The sequence below is a fragment of the Colias croceus genome, chromosome 9 (assembly GCF_905220415.1).
Source record: "Colias croceus chromosome 9, ilColCroc2.1".
In the NCBI taxonomy this organism is placed as follows: domain Eukaryota; kingdom Metazoa; phylum Arthropoda; class Insecta; order Lepidoptera; family Pieridae; genus Colias; species Colias croceus.
The window spans coordinates 8,354,327-8,367,945 of NC_059545.1; the positions used below are offsets into that span (position 1 = coordinate 8,354,327).

At 30.8% G+C, this 13,619-nt stretch overlaps 1 protein-coding gene across 2 annotated transcripts in view; it reads right to left on the bottom strand.

Moving 5' to 3' along the window:
* LOC123694187 (homeobox protein 2-like) overlaps positions 1–10,942 on the bottom strand; it is a 92,458-nt gene extending 81,516 nt beyond the window's left edge. The window contains exons 1-2 of one of the 2 annotated variants that reach the window (XM_045639542.1): positions 10,782–10,942; positions 10,614–10,749 (exon numbers count right to left, since the gene is read on the bottom strand). In XM_045639542.1, the coding sequence (XP_045495498.1) occupies positions 10,614–10,634 (21 nt within the window). In that variant the 5' untranslated portion in view covers positions 10,635–10,749; positions 10,782–10,942. Of the gene's footprint in view, positions 1–10,613 lie in introns of both variants that reach the window. The other variant, XM_045639541.1, reaches the window with a different exon arrangement.
* Between the last annotated feature and the right edge of the window lie 2,677 nt (positions 10,943–13,619).

Genomic DNA, 13,619 nt, shown 5'->3' on the forward strand with positions numbered 1-13,619 from the left:
TTTTAGATCTCCTATTGAAAAATATAAAAGAATTTGATCTCAAAATAAAACAATTTGAACAGGGTATTCCAATTTCATATAGAAACAAAAATGTCATAGATTTTGATAAACGTCTCGCTCATATAATTACGCAGCATCAAAACTGTGAAATTACCTTGGGTCATTGCTTAGAAAAAATTTGCAACTTAACGTAGTTATTAATATTAAAGTCTGAAATTTATACATCATAGGCTTTCGATTTATATGTATCAAACCTATACAGGAAGAATAATAGATAAGTCCTAAAGTTGATTTTTGTGTGTATTACTTAAAAAATATTATTATCCAAATCTGTATGTATCAAACCTATACAAAAAGGGTAATAGGCATTAAAGTTGATTTTGTAACACTTTATTACTAATGTAGTAATTTAAATATTGTATTTGTTACTGTTTACAGCTTAAAAAAGAATTAACAAATAGTTGTATATCCAGATTTATATGTATCAAACCTATACAGGAAGAATAATAGATAAGTCCTAAAGTTGATTTTTATGGTACTGTATTACTGGTGTTATATTATATGTTACATCTTACTATTTAAAGTTTTACAAAGAAATAATATATATTTACATAATTAAAATATTTGTTTTATTTGTCAACCCTCCATCACTTTTTTTATTAATAACTATCTTTAAAACTCTCGGATGAATCGGACATACCATTTACTCTTCGGATGAATGGGGAAAATATCATAGGTATTTCAATATTTAATCAAATTTATCCGGATGAATCGGGAATAGATCGATGTTAGTAAACCCTAGGTCTTGGTATATTTATACTGTATGACAAATTCTTTAGAAATAAATTAATATAATATATTATTTATAGTTGTAGAGCAATATTGAAAATTGAAATAAGTAATAATACATGAGGTAGAATTTTATAACATAAAACATATTATGTAAGATCTATCTTAATAGATTCTAATAATGCTCATTTGAATAAATATTTTCACATGATACTTTTCAAAGAATAGAACTTGTTTTAAAAATTTGATTGTTTTGTATTATTATAATAATATTTTTTATTTTTTGTACACATGGCTTATTAGAGCATCTTTAAAATATAAATATTTTTTTCTAAAACAATGGCTCTTAAAAAATATATTTTAACCAAGATTTGAAACTATAAATAAAAGCTTTTACTCTAAAAGCTAAGTTTTATGTCACGGCATAAAAACTCTTTGAGTTATCACTATTTTAAAAGAAAATATATGATGCAAAAAAAAAAAAAAAAAAAGTTCGACGACATGTGTCATCCGCCAACCCGCACTTGGCCAGCGTGGTGGATTATGGCCTGTACCCTCATAGAAGGCCCGTGTCCCAGCAGTGGGAACGTATATGGGCTGATGATGATGATGATGATGATGATATGATGCAAAGAAAAGCTTTCTGTAAAAGAACAACCAGTCTTAGATTTTATTCTTTAAATATTTATTTTTATACACAATTTTTTATTTTACACAATTTGTTTTTTACGGTTAGTAATATAAAATATCTATATCTTATTATAAAAGATCTTTCAAAATCTTTTATAAGTACTTACCCGAATTTTCGTGTTTGAATTGTACTTTAAAATTAAAAGCAAATCTTTCGAGTAAAATCTCATAACATGAAATTTCATACAATTTACAGCGATGACAACATATACATGTACTAAATAGAGTCCACACATGGTAAATAGTTGGCAGGTCTAGCAGATAAAAGCAGATGTCTCGTCCAGATAGTCAAGTGCTTGCCAACTTGTTCAAATGTATTTGTGAAACAGCTGTTTTGTACATTCACAGAATTACAATGAACTTCCCATAACCCTTTTAGGTTAGTGATATAGGAGGGGACATAGAATGAAAGGATTAATTTTATTATAATAATATGTCTTTAATATATTAATATTGTCTTTAATACATAGCCCACCGTATTAGTAAGTTGAAGTGGCGCTGGGCTGGGCATATAGCCCGCAGAAACGATGGCCGTTGGGGCAAAAAGGTTCTAGAGTGGCGACCACGTACAGGACGTCGCAGTGTGGGACGGCCCTCAACGAGGTGGACAGACGACCTGATCAAAGTGGCGGGGAGCCGCTGGATTCAGGCCGCTGGTGATCGGTCGTTTTGGAAATCTTTGGGGGAGGCTGGAATGATGATGATGATGAAGATGAATATATTAAATAGGTATTTAGAAATTAAAGATTTTAACGGATTATAAACGCAATTTATTCATTATAATATTATCCCAACTTGACGTTATCGCATCCTGTCTCCCCCTGACCACGCTCGGTGCAAAGTGTGCGAAACGACAGGATAATAATATAATGAATAAATCGCGTTTAAAATCTGTTAATATCTTTAATTTATAAATTTATAATACTTACTCGTGTAAAATCAAACACTGTAAAATGCTATCCATACTAATATTATAAATGCGAAAGTAACTCTGTCTGTCTGTCTGTTACTCTAACGCCTAAACTACTGAATCAATTTTCATGAAATTTGGTATGGAGATATTTTGATACCGGAGAAAGGACATAGGCTACTTTTTATTCCGGGAAAATGACGCAATCCGGTTTTTCTTTGACTGCGCAGGCGAAGCCGCGGGCGGAAGCCTAGTATTAAATAATATTATCTAGATTTTCTACTTTTGTGATAGCACCTGGCATGTAATCAACTAATTTTTACGAGGTGGAAGCTTTCAAAAGATCACATAAATAAAGATGATAAAACTTCTTATACACTACATTTCATAAAGTATGGTAGATGATACAATATATAAATTGTTGACTTGGGTTTAGGGTATATCCCACTAAAAGTCCGAAATACATTTTTGTGCCAGAAAATCTCAAAGCTTATTAAATTCTACTCAGCCCTTATCAAATAGGGATCTAATAGAAAAATAACGATAAGTCAAACAAAATTTAATATATTTTTTCTTATTTGACCAAGCTCCGTCATGTCTGAGTACACATTGTGTATTTATCTAAGATATCAATATTTTATTGATAACTTTGACGAATAACCCATACCTAAGCGTCCACGTCCATAATCTCATAAAGAATTTGAACCTTATAATAATGTTTTTAGGACATTAATTTAATAAACACTTTGTGGTATATAAGACCCTATGCATTTTTGGAAGTTTTTTTTTTTTGTAAATATGTAAAGAAATTACACGTATGTTTTCATGATAAGATACGAATAATGCAATTCCAAAATACATTTATGATTATGCTATTGACAACAAGTACCTAAGTACTTATACCACCTTATATCTATGCAATTTTTTTAAGTAACTGATAAAAATGACAATCTTACTCTACCTTCTAATCCGTCGCGTGTTTATTATTTTAATTCGCATAATCCTTTACTGCATTGCTTTTTCATTCCCTTAAAAGATTAAATACATCCCTTACTCGTAACGTGTAAAACAGACTATGCAATGCACAGAAAAAAGAGCATGTGTGCCGAGCACACGTGTCAGAACCAGAAGTGAAACTTCTTTCGCAAGATTTAAAGATACCAAAATCGTCGCCTAACTCTATGACGTGACGGTATTTCCATGACGCGACCTTGAAACTGTACTCTTGACGCGCCTAACCAAGTTTCACTTCAAAAAATGTATATATATGGGTTAAACCAATGTATGTACATATATTTGATAAGTAACATCACGTGAGAACAATCACACATGGCGATAAATATATCGCACATACGTATCACTATTATATCTGTACATGCATATTATGATTATAATATAATGACGATATTAAACAACCCAAAAGTCAATGACACGAAACAATAACTTGTATTTCAAAACGATTGCGAACTTTTATACATTTTGAATGTTTGTTTTATTTTGTATGAATATATACAAAAGAAAACACGTTTGTTTAATATTGATTTTAACTCGATAGTAGATACCTAATAGCTATATAAAATTTATAAAATTTGCACGTAATGAATGCATTGGCCTGGCCTTAATTTTATCATTAACACCACAAAGATATCGATAAAGATTTATCCAAGATAATAAATATGTCTAGAAGTTAACAACAGAGAATGTACTTTATACCAATACCTACTTATAATCATCTTCCACATTAACTATTTGTTACACAATAACTGAAACTTATTTCTAGATTTTCTTTATTCTTACTGTGTTTTATCACGTTTTGTCCCTAAGTTTATTTATTGTGTCCTACCCTTTATCTACTTTCTGTACCCTGTTTCGTTTTGACGAAAAGTACTTCTGGATTAGTAATCTTAAAACGGGTTTCCAATACAGAGTGAAGCATTAGTCCTTTCAGCTTTATTTGGGCTCACAAAGGCTGCTGCGATCCAATCTCACGAACGTTCTCAAGTCAGGATAATGCGCGAGTTATTTGTTATTCAAGTCGAATTTTAGTGAGCTTAAGGGTGACGCCAGATACGAGGGCTGTACACGATTTATTACTCGAAGTACAATCTCGAGGAATATTTATTTCATGCTATTTTTATTATGTGCTAAACGTTCCTAGTCTCCAGAACTCCATCGGTGATCATTTTGTCATGAGTCTGTGTATTTTTAATATTATTTTTAAGCTATTGATTCTTGTTTATTCAGTCGATATTTTTTATACAGTTATCGATACTAGATAGGACAGAATTGTGCATTGATAGTATAGACCAAAAGCGTAATGAATTCCCATACGTGAAGATAATAAAACACTATGGTGGTGTGTAACTTCTAAAGAAGGTGTATAGGTACTGTATAGGGTATTTTCCTACATGAAGCATATTCTTTAAAAATAATACAGTTCAAAGGTCTTAACGCCTCACACACGTGTCATGTGGTAGCCTTAAGATAGCCTTAAGTTTAGATTAACGGGCATCGGGAGGCTTGCGCGCTGAATTATAGATGCATTTGCTTACATTCAAGACTTAACAAGATTTTCGCTCACATCCCAATGTAAATGTGTCCCTTATTCTCAATTACATGTAATCGTATGCTAAGGCTTTCGTTTCGAAAAGTAATGAATAGTAAGTGCTGAATTAAGGAGGATTTTGAGGAAATATCTTTATCAGCCCGATCAAGGTCTCACGTATGAAGTTTCAAGCCAGTCCTAATCTTATAGACACGTAGATCCTTCTAGAAATTTCATCTATGCGTTAATGCGGTTTGGTGAATGGAGATTTGAACTAAATATTCATATTGGTTTGCCTTAGGCGCTTGAAGAGCACGATTTGCAAAAGATTTAAGAATTCGATAATTCTTGTATGATAACGATTCTAATTATGATAATATAATCATTCAATAATTATAAGCGTAATTTTAAATAGCAAGAACGATTTTTATTATGAAGTTACTATATTACATATTATAGCTCGCGGCTCTACTCGTGTAGACTTCACGTTATCGCGCTCTAACCCTTAAAAGTTTCATCTCCTATTTCATCCCAGTTCAAACTAAGTTTTATTTTTACGACTAAATCTAGCCTCTGTACTATGCCTAAATTGTCTTTATACTAAAATTTATCAAAATTTATTTCTGGTCAGAGTAAAACAGTTTTCGCAAATTGGTATGCATAAAAAATCATCTATTAAGAGCTTTTACACTCGTGAAGCATAAAAATTAAAATACTTAAGGCTGATTTTTCAATCCTTGGTTAATTCTTATTCGTCGAATAACTACCATTTCAAAAATATATTCTAATTTTCCGTATTTGACAGTTGACATGTGACATTTTAATATGTTCTTGTAATACTTTATTAGACGGATACATTTTAAGCAAGGATTGAAAAATCGGCCCTTAACAAGTAAAAGCTAAAAGCATAAAACAAATGGACATTGTGGGGGTTTATTGAAGCGTAGCGATGCAATTTTCATTGAACGCAAAGGAGAAAGTAATTAGGTGGTAATGCTGTTAATAGCTGAATTTAAAGCAGTCTGTTAATGTCATTGTGATGTTAAATATGTTTGTGAAATTTCATGTTTCATTGTCTATGTCACAATACGGTTTATTAATTGTTCCTTATCAATTATATACACGTGTTGGTTTGTAGTGTTTTCCGACATTGTGTTGAACTAATTAATGTATATATCCTGAAATTTTATACTGAGTAACTAACCATACCGATTATTTAAGTAGATATAGTATGCAAATCTTATATATATAAAAATGAATCGCAAAATGCGTTGGTAAGCACATAACTCGAGAACAACTGAACCGATTTCGTTAATTCTTTTTTTATTACATTTCTTGAAGTACGAGGATGGTTCTTATGGAGAGAAAACGTAAAAATGTACCACGGGCGAAGCCGGGGCGGATCGCTAGTGTATTTATAAAAATCAGATACCTTACAGGTATCTAATTAGTTTCATTCGGTTTATATAGGTAATACAATAGGTATACTAAATAAAAATAAGCCGTAATTAAAAAAAAAGTTATCAATAAGTTTTTTGCAGGATTTTACATAATGATAATGTTTTTTTGCCTAACCAATTTTCAGCAATTTTCTTGTCTATAAATTATAATATTGTATGAAATTTTTATCGAACGAAGTATAAGGAAACATTTAAATAATACATTCATTATTCTGTAACATTTAATTGAAATCTGTAACATCATGAAAGCGGAACGAATATCACTTTCTCGTTAATATTAAATATCTATACAAATAATCATGAAACGGAATATCTATCTCGGAATGTAATCTATTCATTATTGTTCAATTGCGAATAAAACATATTGAAACGCGATATATATTTGCAATTATATACAAGCAGTTTTTAATAACACACATTTAAATTACCTGTTTATTTGTTTGTTTTATCTAATCTTTGGAATCGCTGGACCAATTAATTGTCTTGCGTATTTTACATTGATTCAAACTATAATAAGGTACAAGAATCTTACGAACTACAATATTTTTTATTTATTCATTGTTTTACCACTATCAAAACCTAGAATGTGGCGTTGACAATGTAAATAAGAAACATGATTTTAAGAGTGGGTACCCAACTTCCTTACTTTTAGAAATTATGAGAGGTACTTTCGCATTTTCCCATGGAAATAGCGCTATTCGCATCGCAAAAACATGGTGACCGTTAAGCGTTAAATTTCCTTTGTTTTCTTACAATTTCGGTTTTTACAAGTTTTTTTTTATTAGGTAACTTAGACGATACTCGATAGGTTAGTAAGTAAATTAGTAGGAAATACATAGTAGAAATAGTTCAAAATCACATAAATCATTTAATATTTAGACAATTAAATTAATTAAATATAGTTGTATGTATTGTTAATTAAATATTTTCTATACGTGAGTATATTTTAAAAGCAGCTACAATATTTCCCACAAAACGACGATCTATGACGTCACAATCCTCCAATTTACCAAATCCTTGCCAAAATTGGTATATTATTTTATTATATGTATTGTTTAATAATTATTTTCTATACGTAAGTATCTTTTAAAAGCTGCTGCAATATTTCTCACGATCTATGACGTCACGATCCTTTAGTAAATCCTTTTACATATTTATCATCCAGATAACTTCTAATAGATGTCATCATTCCATTACCTAACAGTAATCTTGGGTAACAAAAAAATATGACGGCATTAATTTCGAGCCTTGGAGCGTTCTGACAGGCGACAAAAAACCACATCATTGTTACACCCACATATACGTAGGTTATTATGTACTATTTGAACCATTATATATGGAATATTTTTTATTATAATATACATACCTACTTTATTTATAAAGAAACACCAGTTTCTCAAATAAACTAAAACAGATTTTTTTTAAAGATTTTTTTTAAGTTTAAGATGGTTTATGCGCTCTTACATATTCGATTAATAAATCTTTAATCTCGCGTAAAAACACAAAAAATAGCATGAAAAACTGTGATGAAAAACAATAAAATGTAGAGCAATTCGTCAACAACAATATTTTAAAAAATTTCAATAAAATATTGTTTTCACATAAATGTCAAATAAGGCAAAAAGAAACTCTATAATATTTATTTATTTCAAGTGCAAGGACTCCGTATGTGCTAATCGAGAATCCGTGACGAAATAATGCCTATTTCAGTGTGTCTATGTTATTTGAGTATGTTTATGATTTCTCAAACCTCATTACATTCGCTTACCTACCTACTGGTAATATGCAATTTGAACTTATAATACCTAACAATAATTTCGTTTCCAGTACAATAGAGAGAAGTTTTTTGCTCTATTTTTTTTTTTTTTGGTGAGTTGATTTATTTCTATGTAAGCTAGGGTCATTGCGCCTGTTCGCGTCCACCTGCCTATTCGCGTCCATTTTGCGGACATCTTTTAGAAAATTCACGAAAATAAGTATACTTTAAGTAAAATTGTAATAAGAAAAATTTCCGATAATACCTCAATGTATAAGAGACATGCACACATATTCAAAATATGCCTGCAGACCGCCTATCCTATTTAAAAAAATAGTTAATTTTGGCTATTAAATGAGAGAGCTAAAACGCGCGGGATTTTGAAAAAAAAATAGTGCGCAGCGTCGCGTTTGACGGTAAGTATCTTATTGTTAAATGTGAATTTTTGAATATGTAACTGTTTCTTTACTTTGCTAACAAAACATGGAATAGTATGGATTATAAATCAGCTTATTTCTTTTACAATTAATAGCTAAAATAAGGTGGACGCGAATTACTACACCGAATTTGTACAACTTCCATTTTGCGTCCACGGTGGGCGCAAACTATACCTATAGTGCATAACAATAGAACATAATATTGCGTCCACATTATTTTTCATTACGTAGCAATGAATTGTTTGTTAAAATATGTAATTTAAAATAGATTGTAAATTTTTGACTAAGACCACAAGTTGATAATTTAAATTTTCATTAAAATTAGCAAATTTTGATGCTATTTTTTCATTTTAAAAGGGGTATTCTTTGAATGAGACTTGATCATCAATTTGATATCCGTCCGTCAGTATGCCGTCTGCCGGTCTTTCTTTCTGTCAAGACCCTTTTTCTCAGTAACGCGTGGAGGTAAAAAGCTGAAATTTATATTGAATACTCAAATCTACGGTCCCTTGAAGCAGTGAAAAAATCAAACTTATAAGCCAAAGAATTCAAAAGATACAGCCGTTTATGCTGCAAATTTTCGCAAATTTCGTCATTCGCAAGGGAATCAAAACCTACAGGGTACTTTTACGTGAATACAGACACTTGAAGTTTGGTACGAAGCAACGTCTTATAGCACAAATAAGGGAAACATTGAAAAAATAATCATTTACAGTTAAAACATACGAAAAAAAACAGGTTAATACGGAAGCCTCGATGTGCAAGTCCCACTCGCATTTGGCCGGTTTTTATTAAATAGCTATATTCGTAAATAAATAATTCATTAAAATCTAATTTTTATTTGCATTTATCTGATAAAATATCACCCAAAACACTCTTAATTCCTTTTCTAAGCTGGTGGACGCGAACTGGTCCACGGGTGGACGCAAACTGGAATTTTTGGACGCGAACTGGGTAAAACGCCTAATTCTGCTATTTGTCTAGATAAATAAAAACCACATGATATTTCCAACACAATCGAAAGTAAATCTTAAAATAGACTATGTAATGAACACGTTACATAAATTTTGCGTTGAAATTTGTTCTGGAACATTTTTATTTTCTCCTTCAAACTTTCCAACTGCACTAAGTGGACGCGAACAGGCGCAATTACCCTATGCTATTGGAACTTAATATTTTAAGGTCTTGTTCCAATTATATTACTAAAGCTTATGGAAAGAATCACATAAATGTTCTTGAACCAATTCTTGCAGAATGAGTCCATGAATGTGACTCTACATCAAATTAAAAATGAAAAATTTTGTGAAAATCAAATGTGCATTTTAAACATTTAGTAAAACAAACAATTTATTTTACTTAAGTCGGTAGTATAATAAATAAACTGAACTTTTAAATAGCCAAAAGCTTGCTTTTTAAGTCTCAACTAATTTTGACCGAAATCCCAAAAACAAATGTCAGAGAATATCAGTACATAAACAAATTTAAACTTACACCTAACTCAAACAAGCCTTCAAAGATTTCTCTTCGTCAATATTCTTAAACATTACAATGCATTGTTAACTTCCCGATACATAATTACCTAAACACAGGCCTTCAACGTCGACTCTACATTAGAAAAGCGCGTAAAATACTTCCTTCATATAATAACTATCTATATAATGCGTATAACAGGCAAGTGGTGTTATTACAATTGATTAATTGACCCTTTATTGAATGCAAGGCTGTTCCCAGGTGGCTCTTATACAATACGATGTTATGAAGTAACAAATGCAACTGATAATATAAAATTGCGCATCACGTGCAAAACTATAAAATTCTATACAAGAGAGTATTTCTACTAACATTCACAGGTATATAAACAGAACTATCTGACGTCAATTGGGTTTGTTTTATTTCCATGAATTTATTTTTACCTGGCCGTTTAAAATGTTTATCTTATCTTTAATAGACATCGGCAACTTTAAACGCAAGGACAGGCGAAGAAACCTAAGAGATTAGGTAATAGGTGTACTAGAAGTGCACTTACCATCATCATCGAAGTGTGCATGATCCCTCAGCACCCTGCTCCCATTCTAGTTAGGGACTTCTGTTTGTTACATCATAACCGCCAAAATAGATTCGAAAATCTTGCGGCGAAACCAAACACAAGGTTACATACACAAAACAAAAAAAAACTCAACTAAAACAAACTTAATTATTCGCTAACAGTCGTGAAAATTTAATACACGCTACGCGGCTGTCGTTTCAAAACGTATTCATAACCAAAATAATCGACAAAGTTTGTAAATACGAAACCGGCTTCAATCCTCAACACGTCCATACACCAGCATAACACTGCACTAACTGACTCTACGTTGTATCGCTGTGTACCTGATGTATGTCTTTCTCGCTTGGCTATCACGAAACACCTATGTCAGAGAGGGACAATAATAAAATTCTCGGCTCCTATTCACCCCGTATTGCATGTGATTGCATTGCATTCGAAACTTATTATGGTAGAGTTCCAAAAGTTGATTTTGGGCTAGCAATAAATACTGCTATGCATAATGGTTTGATTTGTAATTAGAATCATGTCTATGTAAAAGGACGTTATATTTTGGGATATTACGTATCGGAGGCAAATCATTTGGAGCTAATTTGTGTAGGATTTCATTGATGCAGCGAGTCCTGTTAATTAGCACTTTCATATTTCAAGGAAACTTTACATTATTAACTTCCACCAAACCAGACTTGTGTAACAGATGTAGAGTTATTTTAGATCGCATAGATTACGTATAGATTACGCTACATGAACATAAAAAATTACATATCTAGTGAAAGTTAACGCATTTTAATTGAATTATTAATAGAATTTTGCGTCAAAAATTCATTTACTGTCAAAATATCGTGTAAAAAAAACAAACAAAGGTGTAAAAATACACATGAAAGTGACTCTACATTACCCCTTAGCTCTAACAGGAAAAAAACATAAACAAATAAGAAGTATGAACCGATTTATTTGTTAGTGTACTTTTTAATTAACACTAACCTCACGGTTATGGATACAGCAAATATACATTGGCCTTTAGCAACTTCCGTGAAATTTGTCGTGACCTACAGAAGGACAAATGGACAGCGGTATATTTTAGTTAAGTTTTTTTTGTATGCACATAATATTATAACTGAAAAAAAAAACGTTTTTATTTTTATTGTGCAATGTTATTTATTACCTCTATATAATATAGTATATTAACTGGATACAAATAAAATCAATTATGTACCTATATATCAACTCAAAAAATAAATTATAACGATCACGTATTAATTACTGGATCATCTCGTATAACCTTTGATATACATACTTAGGTATAAAGATTTACAGAAACTTTCGAGAAGACTTTAAGTCATAAGGCATAAAGGAAAGGCAGGGAGAATTTTTTTCCGACCGAAAAGATGGGTTGCACTGTGCACACGAGCGAAATTGCAAGCTAAAAGCTAGTAACAAATTACTTTTTTATTTATATAGCTAAATGCTAGCTTCTAGTTCATTCGATTATTTTTAACCCAACATCCAAGTGATATATTATAATTCATAAAATATCCTGATTTTTTTGAAATTCATTTAAAATTCTTATATAGAGTTCAGGAAGCAATTTTTTTTTAGTTGATTAAATTTCAATTATTATAAATTATTAATTATCTATATAATCAATTCAGATCGATTTCTTTAATTCTTTTTTTATTATATCCCTTGAAGTACGAGGATGGTTCTTATGTAGAGAAAACGTGAATATGTACCACGGGCGAAGCCGGGGCGGACCGCTAGTTAACAATAAATAAAAATAAAACATAACAATATACATAACAAAAAAAAATCTATCCCTTAGCTTAGTTTAAACTAGTTAATAAGACAAGCGCTTAGCACCCTCTCTCGGGTATAGTTTATCAAATGTGCTAGGCATAATAATCATATTGAATTAATATCAGTTTAGATATATTGTAGACTATTGTAGACTGAGAAATTGACCTCTTAGTCGTTTTTTTAATACTGTATTATTAAACTAGCTCTGATACGCGGTTTCTCCCGCGTGGCCGACGAAACCAAGAGCCATTTTTGCATAGCTAATATTTATTATTATTCTAGTTTCAAAAGCTATATAATTGCCAATATCATCAAAATCGATTCATTGGTTTGCGCGTGAAGGAACAACATAATTTCATACATTCTTATTTATTTTATTAAGTAAAAACATTTGAGTTTGATCCTTGGTAGATAGGTGGCAAATAAAAAATCTTCAAAAGTAAAATAAATATTACAAACTACTACAAATATTAACAACTTCAATATAATAGTAAGGTATATTAACAACTTCAATATAGTAGCACAATAGTAGGTAAGTAATTCCAACTACTGTTTTGATATTATACACCAGACCTTCCCATTAATTATGTAGCTGACAGCTGTAGCCCAACCCAAATAAGGATAATAATAATCCCTTTCATCCATTTCCTTTTTGTTTCAGAAAGTTTTACGAAAAAATATTTGTAATCTTAAGATAAGTATTCCTGAAAACTTGAAAAGCCTTACCAAATTTTCAGGTAAAAACTACGAATGCCCTTTATTATAACAACAAAAGTGTATAGTAGAGTGTTTAATAACTCTACTCTAGAAAAATGAAGATATAAGTAGTTACTGCGTAAGTTCAGTTTCACTTATTTTATAGAAAATGAATTATACATAATATGGATCCTATTCTCTTATATACTTATGGATATGCAAAAGATTATTTTTATAGATATTTGATTCCTTGTATTCACAAGGCTTAAAAAAATATCAGCCTTGCTGTTGTATTGTGTTTAAAATGCATTTATACGAACTTAGACAACATGTAAACAAAGTTACAAATGTTTACTTCCGAATAATTAAAACTGAAATGAAATGAAAAATACACCATTGAATTTAAAAAATAAATAGAGATGCCAGATAGGATGAGATCCGAAACTGTAAACGTTAAAATCCTAATAGCAGTAATAGCAATTAATATTGCTCTTC